Source organism: Phaethon lepturus, unplaced genomic scaffold, assembly GCF_000687285.1.
Source record: "Phaethon lepturus isolate BGI_N335 unplaced genomic scaffold, ASM68728v1 scaffold12294, whole genome shotgun sequence".
Taxonomy (NCBI): Eukaryota; Metazoa; Chordata; class Aves; order Phaethontiformes; family Phaethontidae; genus Phaethon; species Phaethon lepturus.
This window is the reverse complement of record NW_010534030.1, coordinates 1-23,859: the sequence shown is the minus strand read 5'-3', so window position 1 is coordinate 23,859 and position 23,859 is coordinate 1. Positions and strand designations below refer to the sequence as shown.

Below are 23,859 nucleotides of genomic sequence, written 5' to 3'. Positions count from 1 at the left end.
CAGGAATTGCTTTACGTAGTGCCATTTGTTGCCAAAGTCTTAGAATCCAGTGTCAGGAGTGTGGTAAGTGACTTTGTGCTGACAGAGTTACCACTCAAGTGACAAAGTCAGCCTTGCAGATGGTAATTAGCTTTTTTCACAAAGTGAAAACTGATTGAATTTCATGGGGAGAAAGAAAAGCAGTGTAAGGGCTTAAAGTGAAGGAGTTCTGTTTTGAGGGGAAAGTACATGGCCCGTGCATTTTTGCAGTCTAAATAGGTGGTGGTAGCTGAACACCTATTGTGGTATCCCTGAACAGAACTCTGTGAGAAATGGAAGGATGCACTGAAGGGGTTCTAGAATCTATTTATTCTTTTTTTTTTATCCCCCCCGACCCACTTTGACCCTGGTCAGCTCTTGTCAGTTCTGCTTGACATAGAACTGATCTCTCAGAAGGACCAAGTCATTGTGTTTCTAGTTTAATGTTCAACTACATCCTGATGTAGTTCCAAACAGAATACTAAATTTAACCCTAATCGCAGCTGTACAAACTTTTCCACAGCTGTATGCACACATAGGTGTTCATGTTTCAAGAATTTTCAGTCATAAGTTATCCAAATGGTTAAATAAGATTGTGTAATACTGGTCTCCTCTTTCTCTTGCAGGTCTTCAGGCCTCCAAACCCATGGACAATGGCCATTATGAACGTTTTAGCTGAGCTACATCAAGAACATGATCTAAAAGTAAACTTCTGTTTTTCTTTTCTATACCTACTGAGTGTGAGGTTTTCTTGACATACCAGTCAAGAAGGATGTTGTGAAGGACCAAATTTCACTTCTCGCTTCTTTAGCGTGGGGAGAATTGGGCATTGCTTAATTTGGTAGAACGTGGATGAAACTCTTCTCCTATGAGGTCAGCATGCAAGATATTTGTCTAATCCTCAGCCACTATCAAAGTCTCTAAAAGGCATAGGGTTAGAATGGGAAGCTTGGGAATCAAGTGGCCCAGTAAACGTTTCGGGTATTTTCCTTGTGACATAATCTAAACTAGAATTGTTGTGCAGTTGAATCTGAAGTTTGAGATTGAGGTGCTCTGCAAGAATCTTGCACTAGACATCAATGAGCTGAAACCTGGAAGTCTTCTGAAAGATAAGGACCGTCTGAAAAACCTGGATGAGCAGCTGTCTGCTCCAAAGAAGGATGTGAAGCAGCCAGAAGAGCTACCGCCCATCACAACTACTAGTAAGTACATTTCAAACAGAACCCAGAACCATATTATACAAGTTTTAATAAGGCAGCTAATGCTACTGCAAAGAAGAATGTCAAGCTACATACCCTACTGTAACCTTGCTGAAGGTTTGAGAGCACTTGAATAGTTTTGTAATAGAAGGAGGTGTACAGAGTCTGGAGACAGGGAGGGAACGGAAGCCATCCTGAGGATTAAATCTGCATATGCTGTCTGTAGCTACTCCTTGGAAGGGTGTGAAGCAGGATGATCTAATAACAAGACGTCAGGGTTTCAACTGTGGCATAACTAACAGCTCTGCTGAAATGTGCTGAAGCTAGTTTGGTACTAATTGTTGGGGAAACAGAATAAAAATTGCTTGATTAAGTGTTGGAGGCCTCATGATCAAACTGCAAAGCTTTTGTTTCTTGTTCAGTTGGTGGTTTAAAGAAGTACACACTTCCATTTTAAGCACTTGCTTTTCGGTAACGGTTCGATACGTTCTTGTTTTTTACAGCTGCTTCTACAACTCCAGCTACCAGCACCACTTGTACAGCCACGGTTCCTCCACAGCCCCAGTACAGTTATCACGACATCAATGTCTATTCTTTAGGAGGGTTGGCTCCACACATTACCTTAAATCCAACAGTAAGTTCTAGAGCTGATTTGCTTTGCTAAAGTTGTTGCCACCAGTGTTGCCACAGATCGCAGCTGGTGGGAGCAGCATTTTGTAAGTTGAAGGAGAGTCACTTCTCAAAAGTAATGGGGACGGTGAGTGCGAACAAGTAATCAAATGGAGAACCTGAAGGGGTAATTAGTGGTTGTATTAGCAATCTTAGATGATCAAGTGGTCTTTCACTGTGACAGATCTTAAAGATCTTTTCCAACCTTAATAATTCTGTGATTAGTATCCAATTTATTTCTGGCAATAAGTGTCAGTTGGAATAGTTGCTATCAGGACTTAAGCTTAAAAGGAGCTTCTGTGCTCCCTTGGACCAGTCAGCGACTTGGTTCTTAAGTTAGTCTTTGCATTGTGCTCACCTGCGACTGTGGAAGAAAAATGGTCATATGTTGCGCTGTAGGCAAGCTGTGACAGTAAACTTCAAAGTTGTTTGGAAAATGTGAATGTCAGCAGTAGGTGAGATTCCAGTTTACTCTCACTTAACTTTCCAAATCCTCCTTCAGATTCCGCTGTTTCAAGCTCACCCACAGCTGAAGCAGTGTGTGCGGCAGGCGATAGAACGAGCAGTGCAAGAGCTCGTCCATCCGGTGGTCGATCGGTCCATTAAGATCGCCATGACTACTTGTGAGCAGATAGTCAGGAAGGACTTCGCACTGGATTCGGAGGAGTCACGAATGCGTGTGGCCGCACACCATATGATGAGGAACCTGACTGCTGGGATGGCCATGATTACCTGCAGGGAACCTTTGCTGATGAGCATAGCTACCAACTTGAAAAATAGTTTTGCTACTGCACTGAGGGTAAGAGTTGCGTTGTCTGAAGCTTATTTCCAACTCACAGGACTGTAGACATCCAGCATTAGTAAATAGCTTCTCCACCCTGTGGACTTGTTGATTCATCTCAGGACTGGTTAAGCCATGCAATTAATTTAGTGGACAAGTGTCTCATGACTCTTGTGGAATTACAGTGAAAAAACTTCAGGTTACAGCTCATGCCAAACACTCTTAAGCCTATAAGGTGGATCTTACTACGTTCCACACTAACTTTCTGACGACCTTTTTTATTTTGCCCTGATGTGCTCTCCAATTTGATGACATCACGGAAGCCTTGGAGTGCTTATCTTTCTGTGGGTTTTGAGGTAGAAAAGCTAGAGCAGGGAGGACTGAATCAATTCTGGGATCTTCTGGTGATGTCTGGGATTGTTTCAGTATACATGCTTCAGGCAGACTTTATTTACATGTGCTGTTAGCAGATATGTAGTTAAGACTATTCTGCACAGCTTGTGAGTTCTTGGGTTTTCTAGAGGCTATTTTCAGGTCTCTTAATGAACCAAGTTTCAGCTGAAGTGGTAGCTTTCTCTTCCTGACTAAATGGAACAGTTCACAAACTGCTGGCCAGAACAGCAGCTGCTACCCAGAACACTCACTGTGCTTGCCGTCGGTGTCAGTAATGGACACGAGAGCACAAGGATCTTGGAAAGATCAAGACGTAGCTGTTCTTTCAGGGATTAAAAATAAAAAGTTAAAGGACTGCCTAGCTCTTGCTTAAAGGACGTGTTACTATTTTCCCATCTGCCAGGGAGTGATTGCCTGTGCAAAAACCCTTTTGCACTGGGGTTGCTCTCTTGCATGGTAGCTGCCTCAAGAGGGCAGGACTCAGTGGTCTGAAGCGAGCACAAAACGTTAGTCCATTATTTAATTCCATGCCTCAAAATGCTGTTGACTCTTCCTACACAGAACTTCAAGTAACTTGATTGCTGAGATGAAGAGCCGGAAAAGCACACAAATAGAACTTGTTCCATCCATCTTACACACAAGGATGGGAGTAGACTGTTTTAGTATTGCTTTGTGAACGTGTGAGCTGAGCCAGCGACCACTGTTAGCAGGGTTTGGGTGTCAAGCTAGTAACCGTAAGAGAAAGCACTTTGTCTTCTGGCTGATAAGAGGGGCGCAAATAGTCCTTTGGTGTGGAGTCTCGCTGTGGTTAGTTAGATGTGACTACAGTTCATATCTACCAGGCATGATGTGCCACAGAAGAATGTCTATAGGTAGAAGTAATTCAAGTTTTGTGGAAGGCATAGTGCTGTGTATTGCAGTGTTTACAAAATGTCATAAATGCTTTGAAAATGTAATGTAGCAATAAGGGGTTTTTTAATCCCTGAAGACATATCGCATTGATACAGGGATGCTTGTAATCCAGGGAAATTTTCTTAAGGGATAATTACAGAAAACATTGTGTTGCAGGAAAAAGTGCTGTACCAGACATCTAAAAATTTACATCTGGCTTATTGTGTGACGTGGGTTAACAAGGAAGACTTTCTTTTGAGAGAAGCAGTGTAGTTCTCAGGAATTAATGAAACGGGGGTAGATCTTGGTGGACAAGGAAATCCAAGTAGGTTGGACTGTTTGTGTTTATATGTATATTCCATTTTCAGTGGGAGTTGCTGCTTTGCACCCTGGAAAATAAGTCTATCTGTTCAGGCTTCTCTTAAAGCAGACTCCAGGAAGGAAAGAAGAAAATCTGTATCAGAAAGGGAACCCACTAAAAAAGGCTTAAGACTAGTGTTTTGCCTTTAGTGACGCAGCTTTAAATCTGATGGTGATAACCTAGGAAGTAGAACAACTTCTAGGCTGTGATGTGAGGCTTGCTTTTCCTGCATTAGCATCTGTTTTATGTACATCAGTCTAAAAGCAGGGCTTTATTTCTATGCCCTGGAGATAGGTTGGTGGAGGAGACTGAGAACCTCCTGCTGTTTTGTTCCTTGTTGAAAGTCTTTACTGTCGTCTGGCCTACATGTTTTATTCAAAGCTATGCAAAATTAAATTTATTATTGTACATTCCATGCAAAGAGAGTGCATTCCTTTTTATTGCTGGTGTTCTGTGTGGTGCAAATTTTAAGATTAGTAATCTACAGAGGAAAACTTAACAGCCTGCGCTGATTATTGTGGTTTTCAATAGGCAGCCTCCCCACAACAGAGGGACATGATGGAGCAGGCAGCTGCCCAGTTAGCGCAGGATAACTGTGAGCTCGCATGCTGCTTTATCCAGAAGACAGCTGTGGAAAAGGCAGGCCCCGAGATGGACAAGAGGCTTGCAACTGTAAGTACAGGACTGCTGTCTTGTAGAAGTATTAAATGTGCTCAAATACACCCAGATTCAGTGTCTAAAATTCAGTGTGGTGTTTGGGTGTTTGCTTTTTTTCCCCCCAGGAATTTGAGCTCAGAAAACATGCTAGACAAGAGGGTCGTCGATACTGTGATCCTGTTGTGTTAACTTACCAGGCTGAGCGGATGCCAGAACAGATCAGGTTAAAGGTGAGGATATTAACTGAGCTATCTTGTGATGCTGCTCTTCTCCTCCCCCTCCTGATACTGAGAAGTGGATGGCGCAGCATCAGCTGCGCAAACCTATATATTGTTAGTCTTTTTCTAACAGTGCAACTGCTATTGGCTTGATTAGTAATGGAAGCACGTGACTATGTTGTTCCAGAATTAGTGTTCATACCATTTTCCTCAATTCCTTGAGGACATTAAAGGTCCTGTCTCTTGTTCTATACTGTTCCTTTCACTGAAAGATGACTAACTTTGTTTTGTTGTCTGCTCTCCTGTATATTTTCTTCCCTTAAAGGACACACCATGTGCTCTCAGCATTTCTCTTGTGCATCAGACACACATGAAGCCAGTATTCAGTTCTTCCTGTTTCTGGGATTGTGAGTTGCAGCTGTAGAGCAAAATCCTCCTGTTAGGAGGTGTGGCAGGAGAGATAGGACCTCGCTGCAGAGCAGCTGACTCCTACTTCTTGATGTCTAGGCCACTCTAAGAATGTGACTGCGCAGCTGTCTTGTTACACAAACTGCCCTCGTTTCTTACCACCACGGTGCTTAACGGTTAGGTTAATGCCTGTTCTTTTCATTGCAAAGGTTGGAGGTGTGGACCCAAAACAGCTGGCTGTTTATGAAGAGTTTGCACGCAATGTCCCTGGCTTCTTGCCTACCAATGACTTAACTCAGCCTACAGGATTCTTGGCTCAGCCTATGAAGGTAGAGGTTTCCAAACTAATGGGCTTGAGAGTACTATCGCTCTTCTGGTGAACGTTGCAGAACTTGTGTCCTTTGCTAGAAGACTAGTAAGAATCAGGCATTTGTATTGCTTGGGAATAGCGGCTGAAAGATGCATTAGTTTCAAAGTCAAATTAATGGCAACATAAAACTTGTACCTGGTGTTAGGGGTTTGTAACCCAAATTGGGCAAGATCTGCAAGTTAGGATTACTACGTGTAGTTTTAGTAGCAGCGAAATGTTTTATTTGAATCTCAGATTACTTTTTGAGAATAGCATGCATGGATTTTTGAGATAATGGAACAACTTTTTGTCTGCATACTTGAGGTTTTAAGGACTGCTAGAATTGTTTGCTAGTTAATTCCGCAGCTTAATTTGCTCATATTTATTTAAAATGCCAGCATAACCACCCACAGTACTAAAGAAGTCTAAATTTTGGATGCTGTAATTTCCAAAGCAGAAGAGCCTGTTGGTAATCGAGTTATCCTTGGCGGGTTGGGGGGGAATCTCTCTCTCTTTTTCTCTTAAGCAGCAAGCTTGGGCTACAGATGACGTAGCGCAAATCTACGACAAATGTATGACAGAACTGGAACAGCACCTGCAGTCCATTCCACACACCCTGGCCATGAATCCTCAAGCTCAAGCGTTGCGCAGCCTCTTGGAGGCTGTGGTGGTGGCTCGTAACTCCCGTGATGCTATTGCTGCACTTGGACTGCTGCAGAAGGTGAGTGTTAACAACTCTTCTCCTGTAACAACTCGCCTAGAGTTCGTTGCTCATCTGGCTCATGGATTGTCTTGCTGGTGATTGTGTATCTTCATACATCCTGTGGAACTTGCTTGGTGAACGGTACTGAACAATCGCCGTCTCTGGAAATTCAGGAAATAGAACTGGAAAAGGGCCATGGGTGTTCACTTGGTGTCTTGTACATGCTGTGGCCAGCCTGCTGTGGGAAGAAGGCTGGTTTGGATGTGGCAAGTAGAGAGCTGTTGCACTCCAGAACAGCCTTTGATTTCAGGAGGATTTGGAGGCTAAGATGATGTTTGAACTGCCTTTGTAGGTGGGTAATATTGAGTGTGCCGCTGGATTTATAGCGGCACACTTGTGCATAGTATCTTGCAGTAACTGATAAATGAGTGTGCATGGTGTGTTGACCCTGGCTGACGGCCAAGCATCCAGCTGCTCACTCGCTCCCCTCTGCCACAGGACAGGGAGAAAATACAGGGAAAGCAAAATGACTTGTTCATCGAGATTAGGACAATTTAGTAGGTTTTGAAAGCAAAACTCTGTGCCCATACAAAACCAAAATAACAATCACTGCTTCCCATCAGCAGGCAGATGTCTAGCCAATCCTTGGAAAGCTTGGGAAGGCAAACACCATAACCATGAATGCTCCCCTTCATCTTCCTTCCCCTGAGATTTTTATTGCAGAGCATGATGTCATATGGTATGGTATATCCCTTTATTCAGTTTGGGTCAGCTGCCCTGGCTGTGTCGCCTCCCAGCCTACTCGCTGCAGTGGCGGGGAGGCAGAGTGGGAAAAAGAGAAAAAGCCTTGATGCTGTGCAAGCGCTGTTCAGCGGCTGGCAAAACACCAGTGTGTTGTCCATGCTGTTTCAGCACAAATCCAAAGCACAGCTCCATATGGGCTGCTATGAAGAAAATTAACCCCATCCCATCCAGAACTATTAGAGTAAACCAAGTGGGGAGTGTCACGGTGAGCTCTGAGCTGAGCTGGCATCAGTACCTGTGTAGCAGTGCGGAGTATAGCGATAGATGTGGAGAAAAATCCATCTGAGTATAGCAGAAGGATACTGAGCTGTCTGCGTGAGGATCCAAGAACAAAACAAAAGTAACTGGAAGCTGGAGGGAGGCTCTTTGTTCTTGACTGATAATGCTGGTACCTATTAGAGGATCTAGTCCTGACTAGGACTCAACCAGGTAAGTAAGTGGGGTATAGAGGGACTGCAGGCTTGTCTGTGGTGGGACAAGCTGTGTACAGTGAATGTGTAGATGCTGTAGTAGCTGGTAAAATCCTGCCTGGCCTTATGAAGGGGTCAGCACAAAGACTAAATTGGTTTTTTGCATGTCTCCTGAGTCTTCTGATGATAATGCTTGCTGATCTAATTTGCAGAAGATTTGGAAGAGGGCTTGTTTTTTCCTCTGCTAACAAGTTGCATCTATTCTAGGCTGTAGAGGGCTTGCTGGATGCCACCAGTGGGGCAGATGCTGACCTCCTGCTTCGCTACCGTGAGTGTCATCTGCTCGTGCTGAAGGCTCTGCAGGACGGCCGTGCATATGGATCTCCGTGGTGTAACAAACAAATTACTAGGTCAGTTAGGAGACAACAGGAACGTTGGTGTAGCTTTCATCATCTCTTGGGGGCTACTGTGTTACTCTGAATCATTTGCCTGTTAATATTTTGCATTGCTGCAACTTGGACAGACAAAAAATAACTAGCTTTTTTGTCAAAAGTAACTGGATCTTCTGATAATGCTGCTTCATCCTAGAACACAATAGGAATCTTTAATGGAATTAAGCGTTACAGATGCTCAGGGGGGTCCTCATTTTATAGAGAATGTCTCTATATGCTTGTCACAAACTATGTGACATGGCATGTGCCTGCAGCACAAGTACTAGTGTTTGAGCTAGGCAGTTGTGCCACTGTGTCCTCAGAAGAGTGGCTTCTCATGCTGAATGGACTGAAGCTCTTGAAAGGCTGTTGTGACCAGTTGTGCAGGGCAACAAATGCTTGAAGCTGATGACTGTTCCGAACTCAAATATTACTGTAGAGAAAGCTCTAGAAGAGGCTTCTTTTGGAGCTGGGTAATGAATCACAGTGAATGGCACAGTTTTTCTGAAGTATTAGATTTGAGTTGCTTTGCTTAAGCTGTGATTAAGTATCCTTTTTTAAAGAAGTCCAATTCTTCAGGTGCCTGATTGAATGCAGAGATGAGTACAAGTACAACGTGGAAGCTGTGGAGCTCCTCATCCGCAATCACCTTGTTAACATGCAGCAGTATGACCTTCACTTGGCTCAGGTAAAGGCAACCTGCTCTTTTGCAGGAAAAGAGTTACAGTCAGTCCCTTGTAAGATACGTAGCTGAACCTTAATTGCCTTTTTCATGTTGACAGTCAATGGAGAATGGCTTGAACTACATGGCTGTGGCATTTGCCATGCAGTTGGTAAAGATCCTGTTGGTGGATGAGAGAAGTGTCGCCCACGTAACGGAGGCAGATCTGTTTCACACGATTGAGACACTCATGAGGATTAATGCTCATTCCAGAGGAAACGCCCCGGAAGGGTGAGATTGAAATACTGTGCAATATATGACTTCTCTTGCGTTCATCTATGATTTCAAATGTTATATAGACAATGGCTTGTATCATTCAATCATACAGCTTTAAACTTTCTCTGGGGCTGCAGTCCTGTTAGTTGAAACTGTTGCTCTAATGTAATTGCATTGATTTTATGTCAAAGAGCATGATGTCAAACAACGCTAGAGCAGGAAAATATTTCTAGGCACTGTCCTCCAAAATGCTCTGGTACTGTGAGAAACTCGCTTGAATTCCTGCTTTATCGCAGATTTCAGCAGAATTCTTACATGTTTAAATTTTAAATACCTGAGTTTTAAGACAGTGACTTGTTAATCAGAAGCAATTCGTTAAATTAGACAATCCTTTCTGTTTCTATAGGCAATTTTCTGTTTAGAATCTATGAAGCAATCATCCACCAATATCACACAGCTTGTGTATCCGCCAGCAGATAATTGGGCAGCAAATGTTGCCACAGCATCCAGAAATACCTGTGGGACTTGCAGGCCTTTTGTTACTAAGGTGGTGGTTTGAGAAAGATGTGGATTGGTGCTTGGAGAGCTCTGGACTGCTGTGAGAGCAACCAGCAGCTGGCTGGCTGGTGGTGGCAATGGCTGCCGCTGTCAACACCACAACTGCTAGTGAGATGTCCCAAAAGAAAAGGTCCTTTCTTCTGCGGCTGGTGTGGGTAGACTGTATGACTTGACTTTCACTTGCAGCCCCAAATTTAGTGCCCCAGTCAGGCTGTTTAGCACTGGCATCGTGCTGTCTCGGAGTGTTTTGGGGCTTCCAAAATCTGCAAAAGTGAAGCTGTTTCTAGTAGTTGCAGCACCTTGTTGCAGCACGCTGCTGTGTGAATTGGAGTGGAACTTCGAAGCTTGTATGACTTCAGTGTTTCTTCCTTCATTGTGTATGTGTCTGCTTTCATGACTTCTACTAGTCCACTGAGGACTGGAAAATAAAAAGAATTAGTATAAGAAATAATTTGCTTTCTTTCAACTATATTTGACTGAGCTCCCGGTTCACGTACCTCCTGAGGGAGGAGAAATTCTAACCCAGCTCTTGCTCTGGTCTGTTGCATTAGATTACCCCAGCTGATGGAAGTGGTCCGATCAAACTATGAAGCAATGATCGACCGTGCTCACGGAGGTCCCAATTTCATGATGCATTCAGGAATTTCCCAAGCCTCTGAGTATGATGATCCTCCAGGTCTGAGGGAGAAGGCAGAATACCTGCTGAGGGAGTGGGTGAACCTCTACCATTCAGCTGCAGCGGGCCGTGACAGTACCAAAGCATTCTCTGCGTTTGTTGGACAGGTAGAGCTTTTGGAAAGAAAGGTGCTTTTTATTCAACATAAGTAGGGTGTGATGCCCTCCATTTTAAAGCAGTGTTATAACTCATGTTAGGAGCCTTTTGAAACTTTCAGGTGTATGGCAGTTGACTGTCAAAATTTTGTCTGGTTTTGATGGTAAAATTCTGTAGAAACCCCTACCCTTCACTAAATCATGTTCTTCAGATACTGTGGCAACAAGCTGTCAGTTCAGACCATGAGTTTTGGGATAAATCTGGTGGGAAAAGAACTTCAGCTGAGATAGCTGTTGGGAATAGCTCTAAAATGCTCTGTGTAATCAAACTTAACTAATGCTGCCCCTTCCAGATAACAGTAAAACCTCTGACAGCCTACAGAAGGAAATTGCTAATAGATAGAGATGCAGGTGAATTGTTCCAGACCATGTGAACAAAGGAATCCTTTTTCTAACTGGAATCATTAGAGCAAGGGGAAAAAAACTTCAAGCTAAAGTGGTGCCTAAATTGAAACAGCCTCCAACATTTTGCTCCTGGGCACTTCAGCAGGTGTGATGAGCAGCACACCTCTGCCTTCCAGCTGTGACCAAGAAGGGAGATGCTGTCAGTAACCCAACATGTGTGGTAACAAACTTCCTGTATATCTGCAGTCATCTTCCTAAAGCTGTATTCCTGGCGGCTCCTTGACAGCAGCTGCAAGGAAGCCCCTGACTTTATCTATTTATGTTGTGTTGTCTTGAAACTTCTGCACTAATAGCACAGAAATGCTACAGATTTTGCAGCTACCAACCAAAAGAAGTTCAAGCTACAAAAAGCATGCTTGAAGGTCTTGACTGATGCAGTGATTTTTCATGTGACTTCTAGTGTTCTCCTGTCCTGGCTTGTAGCCAGCTTTGGTCTGACATCTACTGTGCAGCATCTTTTTTGAATGTTTTTAATGGGTCTTGTCTTCAACCCACTTAGTTTTACCCCTTCATGTCACCTCACTCTTTATACCTTAAAGTATGCTTTACTTACAAAGCGTACTTCAGTATAGTGTACTCATAATACTTGGTGCGCTTTTATCCTGCTTCGCTCTTCCATCACACTTGTTTGCTTACCTCTTGTACATATCTGATCAGATAGCAATTGAAATATGTGGAAGTGGGAGTGTTTATATATGTCTTTTTCCTTACAGGCTTTAGCTATGTGTTTTAAAGGAGTATTTTTTAAGAACTGCATTAAACAAGGTTTTATTGCTCAACTGAAATGGCCATAATTTTGGCTGCTTAAATTAAGTGTTGCTACCTTTCCACTAGTCTGTAGAACAAGGAGGAGCATAGAACTTTGAAGGCAGATACATTAATTCCTTTAAAAAAAAAAAATTTCTCCAAAAATACTAGATGTTCTCCAAGAGTTAGCCATTATGCTGTTTATATAGTTTCATGTCAGTGCAGTAGGAGTTAAGAAGCAAGATGCTTTATTCAAAACCCAGAGGCTTCCTGCAGTGTCATTTGTTTCATTTTGATGGCTTTAATGCTGTGGGTAACAAATAAAAAGAGGTCTTTTTTTCATATGAATGTTAATAAAAACGACCTCCCAATGAAAGACAAAAAAGCCCACCCAGTCTTTCCCTGCGTGTTATGTTCCTGTAAGGAAAATTCACTCTCCAAATGCAGTTTGCTTCTACAGAATGTGCTGCAAAGCAGCTACTAGCCCAGGAGCCATCACTAAAGTCCACCCTTCCCAGAGCCTGTGGGCTCCTAAAGGCCTGACAGACTCAACTGCTGCTGCCTCTTGCTATCCTTCGTGCAAGGTTGAGTGCTGATGGCAGAACTGATACTAAAACAGGCTCCTCAGCTACGCTGATGCCTGAAAATAATTGGAATCAAAGGACTCTACAATTTTCTAAATGTTCAGAAAAATTTTAAAACTTTTCTGAAATCATGTTGCCGCCCTCAAATTGCCTTGAAAATATTAATCTTGGGCAAGAATAGCAGAGATAGCTTGCTGCCCATCTCCCTTGAGAGTGTGGTAAAAATTATTTGTGCCAGGCAAGGTGGGCGCTTTGTAAAGCGTTGAAATAAGTTGTAAAATGAACTTTCTGTGGTTACAGTTCTGAGGTTTTTTTTTCCTTTTCCCGGACAGATGCACCAGCAAGGAATCCTGAAAACAGATGACCTGATCACCCGCTTTTTCCGTCTTTGCACCGAAATGTGTGTTGAAATCAGCTATCGTGCCCAGGCTGAGCAACAGCATAATCCTGCTGCCAACCCCACCATGATTCGAGCCAAGTGCTACCACAATCTGGATGCCTTTGTACGACTTATTGCACTGCTAGTGAAGCACTCTGGGGAGGCAACCAACACCGTTACAAAGATCAACCTCCTGAATAAGGTTTGGAACCTTTTTTTTTTTGGTACTTGCTGCATTTTAATTGCATAATTTGGTATACCTTAGCTGATAGATGCAAACTGTAGACCTTAATGCAGGCTACTGCTAAAATATCAGATGAGAACTTCAACGGGTTTGTCACTGAACTGATAAAACTGTTGAGTGGAGCGTCAGGAGGCCAAGCAGCTTTCTTGTTCACAAAAATGTCATATCAAACAAACCTGAAACTCACCTTTGGGCTGGGAAATGAAAAAGTCAACCACTGTTGTTTTGAGGCATTAGAAAGTGTGGTTTAAGGGTGGTGATTTCCTGGGTGTCTGCCTTGGGTTTTTTGAGGGCCTTGCCTTTATCCTTACACTACTTGACTTCTGGCTAGATGGTTTTAGGTAGCTAAGACCTTCCAACACTTCCCAGTCCATCTTTGTGACCGTGATCCACAGGACAGGGAGAACAAATTACGGTGGTTGGGGGTTGCTGATACAGATTGTAATGCTCATTTACATAATAATTCCAAAAACTAGACTTTCTGGTGGTTCTTAGAATCTACTTATTCTTTTTTTTTTTTCACTCACGGTTAAAGTATGATCTATCGCTTGGTTTGCAAAGTATTTCTTGCTGCCACCACTGACATGGTTTGATCTCTTTAGGTTCTCGGTATCGTGGTGGGAGTTCTTCTGCAAGACCATGATGTTCGGCAGAGTGAGTTTCAGCAACTTCCTTACCATCGCATTTTCATCATGTTGCTGTTGGAATTAAATGCTCCTGAGCATGTGCTGGAGACCATCAACTTCCAGACACTCACAGCTTTCTGGTATGTATTTGAAATTGGCCACAATGCTCATCCTTTCCTGGTAGGACCAAGATTTTTTTCATCTAAAGGCTGTCTGACTGTTCCTTTGTGGTGGCTTAGTCACATTCGGAATAACTGGTTCTCCTATAGACTGTCCACTTGCTTCTTCTGAGGAAGATGACTGGTAAAGCCCAAGATGCTAAAATGCCTCGCTTTTAGGGCTGTGTATGTTTTCCCTCAATGTTATGAAAAGCAATCTTATTGCTGTGCACTTCTAACCTGCTCTAACTTTTCTTTCAGTAACACATTTCACATCCTGAGGCCTACAAAAGCTCCAGGTTTTGTTTATGCCTGGCTGGAACTGATCTCCCATCGGATATTTATTGCAAGAATGCTGGCACATACACCACAGCAGAAGGTGTGGCTGCAGTTTCTCTCTTCTGAATTAAAAAGCTCACACAGATGCTTATCTGGTGTGGTGCTGTTTCACATCTCTCGAAGTGCACTAGTAGCATGGCTGTCCTGTTTTTGTTGTCTTCCATATTCACAGTAACCTAACTGCATGGAGGAGAGTCTTTGTGTCAATCGGCTATGGAGTATAGGGTGAATTGAATTTAAAAAACATGCCTGTGTCAGGATCTGGAAGAGCTTGTAGTCTAGACCAAATACTGTCACCTCAGTATGGCGTGTTGAGTGTTGTGGAAATGCCTATGGCATGTGTTGTGCAGCTGAGGCCCTTGAAATGCGCTGTGCTGCACTCACTGCTTGAGCTAGCAGTAGGAAAAAACTTCGGTCCAAGTTTAGATGAAGACCAACCTAATTATAGTGCTGAAATTAAGATACCTGCTCTTCATTGCACCTTTCCGACCTGCTGTTTTTTTCCTTGACAGGGTTGGCCTATGTATGCCCAGTTATTGATCGATCTTTTCAAGTACTTGGCTCCTTTCCTTAGAAATGTGGAACTCACCAAACCTATGCAAATTCTTTACAAGGTAAAAAAAAATGTCAGCTAATAGAAGCTAAAGCTTCCAGCCAGGCTTGTCTGGAAGTAGAGGTGTTCTGGTAGCAAGATAGGATTTACTGTTCTCTTAATAATAATTTATATCTTGGAGTTAAATACAAATCTGGTGTGGGACAGAAACAGGCTACCTTCCCAGACGAATTCCTTCCTGTTAATGCTATCCACATGACATAGAAGGATGGCTCTGCAAGCTTTTGGGCAGTTTCAACAGTTACGCACCTCTTCTATATTTTGTCTCACAGGGCACTCTGCGTGTGCTGCTGGTCTTGTTGCATGATTTCCCAGAATTTCTTTGTGACTATCACTATGGGTTCTGTGATGTGATCCCACCTAACTGTATTCAGCTAAGGAATCTGATCCTGAGTGCCTTCCCACGGAACATGAGGCTTCCAGACCCTTTCACCCCTAATCTAAAGGTAGGACTTACTTTCATGAGTTTGATAATGGGAAGCTTTCATGCTCCAAATACTCTTTATCCTTTTTTTTTTGTGGAGACTGGAATTTTGGGAACAGCTTAACTGATCCTTGAATTAATGCAACCATTCAACAGTTAACAGGTAATTTCAAATTTAAGTGACATAGCAGCTAGCAGAACAGTGTTTTTTTGAAGCAGGTAGGTTTCAATTATGTTTGTAATGCTCAATTTTTAACAGTTTCCACACAGGGTGGGAGACTATCTGTGTCCTGTATGGAATTTGTTGCAGTTGGAAGCATAAAGTTCGCCTCTGGCCTGTATGGCTTCATCGGTACCTGTAGATACTTAGCTTGCTTGCGAGGTCTGTGCAGGTTCAACCTGAAAGACAGGCTGTTGAGGCTCGTGAACCTAGCTTTTTGCATGGAAAACTTCCCTTTTTCCAAAGGGAGACTGACTTGATGGCATCCCTAGATCTGACTGGCACTCGGTGTTGGAGCGAGGGCATCTTTATCATCTTACCGTCTCCATTTGTCACTGAAAAACAGACTAGTTAAGCAGTTTTTGTGGCTTTGCTGTTTGAAAGTTCAGCCAACAGTTCTTGTCTGAGTTTTGTTCAGCTGATGCCGAATTGTGTTGTGCTCTGCAGGATACCTGGTGGCTGGAGTTCAGTTAACTAATTGTTGAAGAGTTGGTGTCCAAGCACTATGTAATTGTAAATACTTTATGATGAGACACACGGACGCCATCTTATCTTGAAAATAACGAGCTAAACCACCATTCTGAAGCAAGCCTCTTATAACGTGAAGAGGCTTTGAGAAGTGTGAACGTTATCTAATTAAATCTTGGGGCATATGCCAGTCTCCTAATTGTGGAATGATTAGAAGCAAACATTCTCACACTGCTAAAGAGTTGTCCTATTATTCTCTTTTGCCTGAGCTGTGCAGGGTGGTGGTGATACTCATTCAGTTAGGTCGTCTTGAAGAAGGCTGTTCTTAACTTTTGGATGTTTGTACTTGTTTAAACTACCAAACTGTCTTGAGTGTAGATAGGGAAACTTCAAAGGCGGTGGTTGAATTCCCCTATGGCCTTCGCCCTTGAATTCTTTTATCCTCTGCTCTCAATTCTTTGAGGCAGTCCTCTTAAGTTTGCATGTTAGAGACCAAGTTCCTTCTGAAATCTGTAAAAGTACAGTATTACCTTTTCATTGCCAGTAGTGGATGTTTGTACTTGTTTAAACTACCAAACTGTCTTGAGTGTAGATAGGGAAACTTCAAAGGCGGTGGTTGAATTCCCCTATGGCCTTCGCCCTTGAATTCTTTTATCCTCTGCTCTCAATTCTTTGAGGCAGTCCTCTAAGTTTGCATGTTAGAGACCAAGTTTCTTCTGCAATCTGTAAAAGTACAGTATTACCTTTTCATTGCCAGTAGGAGAAAGTAGTTGATGTAAATATCACTTACACATGTGCTTTTGCAGTTCCTTTAGAGATTGCTTGTGGCTTAGCTGACTGGGTTTTCTCTCAACAGGTGGACATGTTAAGTGAGATTAATATTGCTCCACGAATACTCACAAATTTCACTGGAGTGATGCCACCTCAGTTCAAGAAAGACTTGGATTCCTATCTCAAAACCCGTTCTCCAGTCACTTTTTTGTCTGACTTGCGCAGCAACCTCCAAGTGAGTGGCTGGTTTCTGAGGATGCGGAATTTAAATAGTGTGGGACAAATGATCAGGTGGAATTTAAGGAAATGTTGACTTAAAATGACCCTAAAGCGATCTAATTTAAAAGCAGTTGGTTTTATCTACAAGAGTTGCCAAATGCTTTTAGTGAAAATGTAAGGTTATCTAAAACTTTGACTCTTCTGCTTGCATGTATCTAGTGCAGAACCTTGCAAGTCTTTTTGTAAAGAACTAGTCAGAGCTGATTGCTTTTTTTTGTCCTTGGGCATTGTGGCTTCCATCGAATGACTCCAGCGCTGTTTACCCAGGCATTGTCTGAGATTCAATGGGTTTTATTGAACTTGCTTGCAGGTTTTTTTTAGAATCTGAATGAGTTTTGATTCCAAATGGATTCATTGTTATGGAAATGTATGGATCCGCATGCTAATGCTTTAGGGGTGGGGGGAAAAAAAAACGGGCAAATTAGCTGAAGCCCAGTTCAGAATTGTTAGCCAACATCACATGGCTTGGCTTGCATCAGGACGGAAGCTGGACTTTCTCAGAAAACTGCTTGGACTGAAGCGTTCACGGGGTGGTGCGCATTTTACTTCTGGCACTGCTAGCAAATTCAGATTGCCTTTACCTGATTTTTCTTTTAGGTAGGGAGTAAAAAAAAAATTATCTGTTGGGTCTGTCAACCCTTTGCTGATGCTTTTGAATATATATTTTAAAAAAAACCCTGCTATATTACGAAAAGGTAAATGCCAAATTGAAATTGTGGATGTCGCTTGGATGCTGTTGTTGTACATGCTGTACCTTCGATTGCCAAAGGAATACAGAATGTTAATGCTCTTCATGTCTTTGCTATTAGGTATCAAACGAACCTGGCAACCGCTACAACATCCAGCTGATTAATGCACTGGTGCTCTACGTAGGTACTCAAGCTATTGCGCACATTCACAACAAAGGCAGCACCCCCTCTATGAGCACCATTACCCACTCAGCTCACATGGACATCTTCCAGAATTTGGCAGTAGACCTGGACACTGAAGGTGAGCTGGAAACACTTCTAGTTCATGCGATGTCGAATTCAGCAGCTCTGAGAAATACAGAATATCCTTTCAAGTAGTCGCTAGTGAATTCACAGTGGGTAATGCTACGTTAGAATATTAAGCTCTGACTCCAGGAGCAATATTAAAACCAAACGTTTGAGGTGTTCAAGGGAATGAGAAGAAAGTTTAATGAAGAGGAATCGAATTCTTACTGCCCCATCAGCTTGGGTTGACAAGGCTTTTTACTGTCTTCAGTTGTTTTTGTTTCTCACACCTTCATCAGGCAGGCTCACAAACTTTAATCTTAAGCAATACTAGTTGCCGCTTTATTGCTTTTTGTGTGCGCGTAAGGAAAACCGTATGTGCTGGCTGTTCCTCTTCTGCAGGCCGGTACCTTTTCTTGAACGCAATTGCCAATCAGCTGCGATATCCCAACAGTCACACCCACTACTTCAGCTGCACCATGCTGTACCTGTTTGCAGAGGCCAACACTGAGGCTATCCAGGAGCAGATCACCAGGTGAGAGGGAAGGCGTTCCGCTTGCCAACGTTCAGCTTTTCACTTCCCTTCCCTGTTTATCATGGCTCTTTGAGCTCTGACGGGTTTTACTTTTGGATTTCAGGGTTCTCTTGGAACGACTGATTGTAAATAGGCCTCATCCCTGGGGTCTCCTTATTACTTTCATTGAGCTGATAAAAAATCCAGCGTTTAAGTTCTGGAACCATGAGTTTGTTCACTGCGCTCCAGAAATTGAGAAGTAAGTATAGCTTATCCCTAAAAATCACTCAAAACAATGTATCTGAAGCAGGGGCTGAGATGCACCTTGAGTTTTTGGCGCTTCATAGTGGAACACTCGTCCTTCGGTAGGGCTTCGTAGCACCGTTTGCTGCCGCAGACACACCTAATGCCGCTTTGCTTCTGTATTCAGGTTGTTCCAGTCGGTTGCACAGTGCTGCATGGGGCAGAAGCAGGCCCAGCAAGTAATGGAAGGGACTGGTGCCAGTTAGATCAGCTGCATCTTGTGTTCTAAGCGTGCCAGCCTGGAGGTCCCTGTCCCATCGACTGACAGAAGACTCTGTAAGGTTCCTCCTGACCTTCCCAGCCCCCTTGAATCGGGTAGACGCAACAGACCCTTGGGTGAAAGTCTGTGTGGGCACGTTCCAAAGTTTTGAAACAAATTTTTGACTTTTGGCCAAAATTCAGAAGATGCTGTGAATATCATTTTGAACTAGTGTAAATACAAGGAACAGAAACGTTTGTCTGGACTTTTGGGTTTGTGCAAATTGTGTAAAAGGCAGATGGGTGACTGGTGCCTGTCCAGCTTGTAATAAAGGGGCAGCTGCTGATGCCAAGCACTTGTCTGGGGCAGACCTCCTTGTCCTGACATTCCCAGACTCCCAAAGAATATTGAAAAGCCAGTTATAATATTATGTAACTTATTTTTCTTTATGTGGATGGGGGACCTTTAAATCACTAAGTTGTTTTACAAACGAAAAAAAAGGTGGCTATGTTTGGAATATGGGAATATATGGAGTAGGGAAGGGGGTGAGGGAGGGGTTAAGGTTCAGCGTTGCTTTCCCCCCCCCATCAAATGCTGACAGACAGCAAGTGGAGTGGCAGTCAGAGAATGCCTCCTTTCTGTTGGAGAAGACACACCTCAGGCCCTTTGGGAGAGGGTCAGCTGTTTTTAGTAAAGAAACCAGAGACCAGGCCTATAGCTTTTTTTTTTTCTGACACTTGTAAATTTTGGAAAGAGGGGGGTTAAATCTAGACCTTTATCCCACCTCCCACCTTGACCACACAGTATAAGTTTGTAAAAAAAAAAAACCAACAAAAAAAAAACCAAAAGGAAAAAAAAACAAAACCCAAAGGACCAATACAGCCCATTTTGTAAGGATTTTGAATGTTTTGTAAAGTATTGGTCCATGTGTTGTATTTTGTAGCCTTTCTAGTTCTTGGGCTTTAGTTCTCCCACTTCTTGTATGTATGCATACTGTAGTTACACATTAAAGTCATGACATGCAGCACGTGCCACTGTGCTTATTCTCTCCAGTTCCATCCTACCTGGCTAGTTGATGTCTTTCCAAGCCTGTTCCACCCATCCAAAAATCTGCACTTTTCCAGTGTGTTTTGGCCGCTGCCTCTTTAGAGCAACCGAGCTTGTTTTCTAGCTTGAGGCCAGAGGGGAGAATTGTTACGGGCCTCACTGTGAAGCACGAAAGGAAAGGCCGTGGTTGCGCGGAGATAGAAATATGTTAGTTACAAGTTCATGAGCAGAACTTCTCTGATGCTGTGCCAGAAAGGAGACCGCTCGCAGCGGCAGACTACGGAGCATAGACGTCATTTCTTGTGACGTGCGCCCTGCTGCGACAGCTCCTGTCCGCAGGGATCTGCGCAGGGTTGCTGGTTAGCTGTGAGAAGGATTAGGTGGCTTCAGTGCTGCTGATACTGCGAACTCTTTAGCCTGTGCCTTGCAACCTGGCAGACAGTAGGAGATAAAGCTTCACCGCTTTCTTTTTCAGTTAGCATTACTAGTTTGTTAAAGCTAGCTGACTGCTATTGAATGGGTGGAGAGGTCAGGATTTCCTGCTCAGGTTTAAGGGATTGTGTACCTGGCTGTGCTTTTGCTGTGCAGAGCAAAAACGAGCCCCAAGGGACCGCTGAGCCAGCTGTGCCAGTGGACTGCAGCTCACAGGGAATTCTCTATCCGTGACCTGTTTCTGGGCTGTGTTTTTCAGTCACCTGTGTTGAGGAGTCTCTTGCCAGTTCCTACAATTCCATGGCATTTCTTTGTCAGGTTATGCTGAAACAGAGTTAGTTAGAATTTTTTTTTTTGGTTCTGGTGTTGCAACTCCAGCTTACCCTTCCTCCCATGGTGGGTTAGGACACAGAATTACCAGCAACCAGGTTTTTTTTCTTTATCTAATCAAGGTGCTCTGGGATTTTTTTTTTCTAGCAAACCCTATGCAGAGCTTACTGACTTGTCCTCATGACTCAAAACTCAAAGGTCTCTCTGGTTCTGTACTAATGCTGCTGCATGTGGCTAGTTCCCTTTCGGCTTCAAGAACTGTTAGGCTGGTGTAAAGAGGGGGTGTAGAATTTGGACAGGACTCAGCCAACACCCCAGTAACGCAAGCTGGGCTAGTCAGTAAGAAACATCGTCTTTATTAAATATAGCTTTGGCCTGCAAATCTCCAGTGCTTGGTCATACACAATCTGCTGAGGGGGAAAAATACACTCATATAGCTATAAGGTGATGCAGGGCAATGCCTGAGTTCAGGGAGGAACTTGTACGCTTTAAAATGCTCAGTATTAACTAAGTGTGGGTGAAGAGTTTAGTGCTGTCAGCATCTCCGCCTGCCAGATGTTTGAACCTAAGATAAGATTCTGCCCTCTTCATCTGGCTCGGGAGCAGTTCTTGCCTTAAATGTCTGACGCTAAATGAGGGAACCTACTTGCTGTTCTGACAGCGTACATCTGCCCTCCTAAAACAGCCCGTAGGAGGTTTGGGTTTTCTTACGTCTTCTAGGAGGCGGTAGTTGTGCTCCAGAGCTCTCCTTGTAAGATAAGGCCACCCCAAACCCACTTCTGTGCTGTGGAAAATGTTTATGGGAGAGGTTACTAAAAAGCCAGGCACTGCAGTGGAAGGGATGGCTGAAGGCTGAGCTTCCCTTCCCAAGCACAGCTCCAGGGGTGGCGAGGTTCCTAGCGTACCAGCTCCAGCAGCTGATGCAAGATCCTCTTCTGTCCGTAGCGCACGTGCAAAGCTTGCTGCTCCCTTCGACTCAGTTTCTCATAAGCCTCCTTGTTAGTTAGCAAGTCCTGCTCTGCTTTCAGGTCTGAGCTGTAGGACTCCAGGGTCAGCAGCACACTGTCGTAAAGGAGCTTCTTGCAAGGGGGTTTAAGTCTGGAGAGAGCTTCATTAGAAAGGGTAGAGTTTTCCTCTTCCTTGCTGTCGTCTTCCCAGCCGTCTTGTTCCTTATACTCCTTGAACTCCTCTTCTGACATGCACAGCACCTGTAAAGACCCAAAGAGCCGAGTCACTGGCTGCGTGAGTAACCGGGCTTTCTCCTCCATGGAAGCGTGGGTTTAGAGCCACGTGGGGCAGGTGAACTCTTCCTCACCCACACTAAAGGTGAGAGCGCAAAACCGGCTTAGCTACCGAATCACAAGTAACATGTGGGTTAGAAGAACATTCAAACAGCAAACCCGAGGGGGTGGTAACGCTCTTAAAGGACGTCTCGACTGCGACCTGCAAAGCTGTGGCTGCTCTCTAGGACAGCAGTAGCCATGGAGCTGTTCAGGAGTGGTAGGGAAGAACCTGTGGGTGGCTACTTGGGCAACGGAAGGTGGCTAACAGTACCTGAAGCCTGGGAGCTGGGCAACTGCACCCCCTACCCCTTCTCACGCAGGAGCGTTGGTAGCACAACGCCTTTCCATGCTCATCCCCCTTTCAGTGAACTATTTTGCATGCTGGTTTGTGCAGCTGCAGCATGCTTAGTCCGTGCTCTTCCCTGTGTAGCTCTTCCATAGCGTGGCAGCGCTTACTTTCAGGGTCGTGGACAGCTCTTCCTCTGTCAGCACTTCATCCCAGCCAAGCACGAAGGCGCCTTCCTCCCCCACCATCTCCAGCTGGCACAAGAAGTCCCACTGCTCTGAGACCAGCCGCTGCTGCGCTGCGCTTCCAGCACCTGCATTGAAGACAGCAGAGCCACAAAACCCCCTGGGGTGGGGGTGGAGGATGGAGAAAGGGAAACGGCAGGGCAGAAAAAAAAAAGGCAGGGCCCCAGCACCTGAAATGCTGTGGAACAGGCTTATTTTTCATGTTGCCCTTGATCACATTTAGCAGATTCCCTGCCCCGTCCCTCCCCAAAGCGGCTAACGGGTGCCACTCACGCTGCAGTGCTGCCTCGCGTACTGTCACCATCTGGATGTCAGCCGTGTCGTTGGTGTTGCCAGGGTAGGGCTCTGCGAAGCCATACATGTGTAGGAGCTGCCAGTTGGCCATCTGCCCGTACGTGTTGAAGATCTCTTGTCCTTTACCGACGGGCTGCGTTGTAACCATACGTAAACAGTGCTGCAAGCAGGGAGAGGAGAGGCTCTCGGAGCTGCTGTGATCCTACTGCTCGGAAACAAGGTGTTTCAAAGAGGCTCAGATGACTAAAGCCAGGCATGCAGCAGGGGCCTACGTTGAGCAAAACAACTTCCTATTAACAAGCCACTCCTCCCAACGACCTTGCACTGAGGAGGAACAGGAGCATAATAATGCCTGGCATGGCAGCTTTGCACTCACGGGAGAGTATTCCAGGTTGGCGTTGTGGTTGGCCACGTGATTCAAAATATCTGCTACGGGCACCATCATTGGAGGATTCGGCCCCTTTTCATCTTCATCTTCCTCTTCCAACGGCTCCTGAAAGCTAAGACAAGGGCAATGAAGACAAGTCAGTTTTACGCTTTGCAGAGCAGGGTGAGCTTCACCTTATACTTACTTAAAAGGTGAGGGCTGCACAAGCACGTAACACAGCCACCACTCTTCCCAGTCTTTTACTAGCCCCTCACTTCTCACCTGTAGGCCATGACAAATGCCACCAGCTGCTTGTACAGCTCCAGCGTGTGCAGCTGGGGGTCAAAGACAGTGGGGTGAGACTCCATGAAGGGCAGGATGATGGAGCTGTACTCCAGCTGGATGTTAGCTAGGTCCTTGTCCACTGCTTCGGGGATGCCGGTGCCCTGCAGGAGCCTTGTTCGCTCTTCTTCAGGCCTGGTGCAAGGAAGAGAGCAGGTTTCTCTCCACCCACCCTAGGGTGAAGGGCCTAGAAACACTTTTCTCCTTTAAAATCTTGCCTTCCTGGTGTCTCCAAGTTCCTGTTTTTTGGCTGTCACACACACACACCCCTCCCCACGCCCACCCCCGGCACCATAACCACCCCCTGGGTTTCACCTTACCAGAACATGGGGTGATCTAGGCTCCTGAAGTCCTGCCAGAGGGAGAAG

General features: G+C 44.4%; 2 protein-coding genes across 2 annotated transcripts in view; one reads left to right on the top strand and one right to left on the bottom strand.

Moving 5' to 3' along the window:
* Positions 1–19,683, top strand: part of CNOT1 (CCR4-NOT transcription complex, subunit 1) — a 54,257-nt gene extending 34,574 nt beyond the window's left edge. Inside the window, 23 exon segments of the mRNA XM_010285398.1 lie at positions 1–63; positions 645–722; positions 1,043–1,220; positions 1,721–1,851; positions 2,389–2,685; positions 4,844–4,984; positions 5,095–5,199; positions 5,805–5,924; positions 6,474–6,665; positions 8,129–8,271; positions 8,872–8,980; positions 9,075–9,244; positions 10,339–10,570; positions 12,687–12,935; positions 13,580–13,743; positions 14,023–14,140; positions 14,613–14,714; positions 14,986–15,159; positions 16,682–16,831; positions 17,685–17,865; positions 18,252–18,384; positions 18,488–18,622; positions 18,794–19,683. The exon segment at positions 1–63 is cut by the window's left edge and continues 6 nt beyond it. Coding sequence (XP_010283700.1) covers positions 1–63; positions 645–722; positions 1,043–1,220; positions 1,721–1,851; positions 2,389–2,685; positions 4,844–4,984; positions 5,095–5,199; positions 5,805–5,924; positions 6,474–6,665; positions 8,129–8,271; positions 8,872–8,980; positions 9,075–9,244; positions 10,339–10,570; positions 12,687–12,935; positions 13,580–13,743; positions 14,023–14,140; positions 14,613–14,714; positions 14,986–15,159; positions 16,682–16,831; positions 17,685–17,865; positions 18,252–18,384; positions 18,488–18,622; positions 18,794–18,872 — 3,444 coding nt within the window. The 3' untranslated portion in view covers positions 18,873–19,683.
* A 1,820-nt stretch (positions 19,684–21,503) lies between these two features.
* Positions 21,504–23,853, bottom strand: SETD6 (SET domain containing 6). Its single transcript, XM_010285397.1, has 6 exons — positions 23,812–23,853; positions 23,432–23,626; positions 23,159–23,282; positions 22,762–22,942; positions 22,414–22,556; positions 21,504–21,882 (listed from the first exon to the last, which is right to left on the bottom strand). The coding sequence occupies exons 1-6, from the start codon at positions 23,817–23,819 to the stop codon at positions 21,571–21,573; spliced, it is 963 nt and encodes a 320-aa protein (XP_010283699.1). The 5' UTR covers positions 23,820–23,853; the 3' UTR covers positions 21,504–21,570.
* Between the last annotated feature and the right edge of the window lie 6 nt (positions 23,854–23,859).

What these genes read in the sequence shown, in the direction of transcription:
- SETD6 (XM_010285397.1), bottom strand. An exon ending in CCAACCTGGAATACTCTCCC is followed by an intron (nt 22,943 to 23,158) that starts GTGAGTGCAAAG and finishes CCCTGCTTGCAG; the next exon opens with CACTGTTTACGTATGGTTAC. An exon ending in AGCTGTCCACGACCCTGAAA is followed by an intron (nt 21,883 to 22,413) that starts GTAAGCGCTGCC and finishes GGGTCTTTACAG; the next exon opens with GTGCTGTGCATGTCAGAAGA.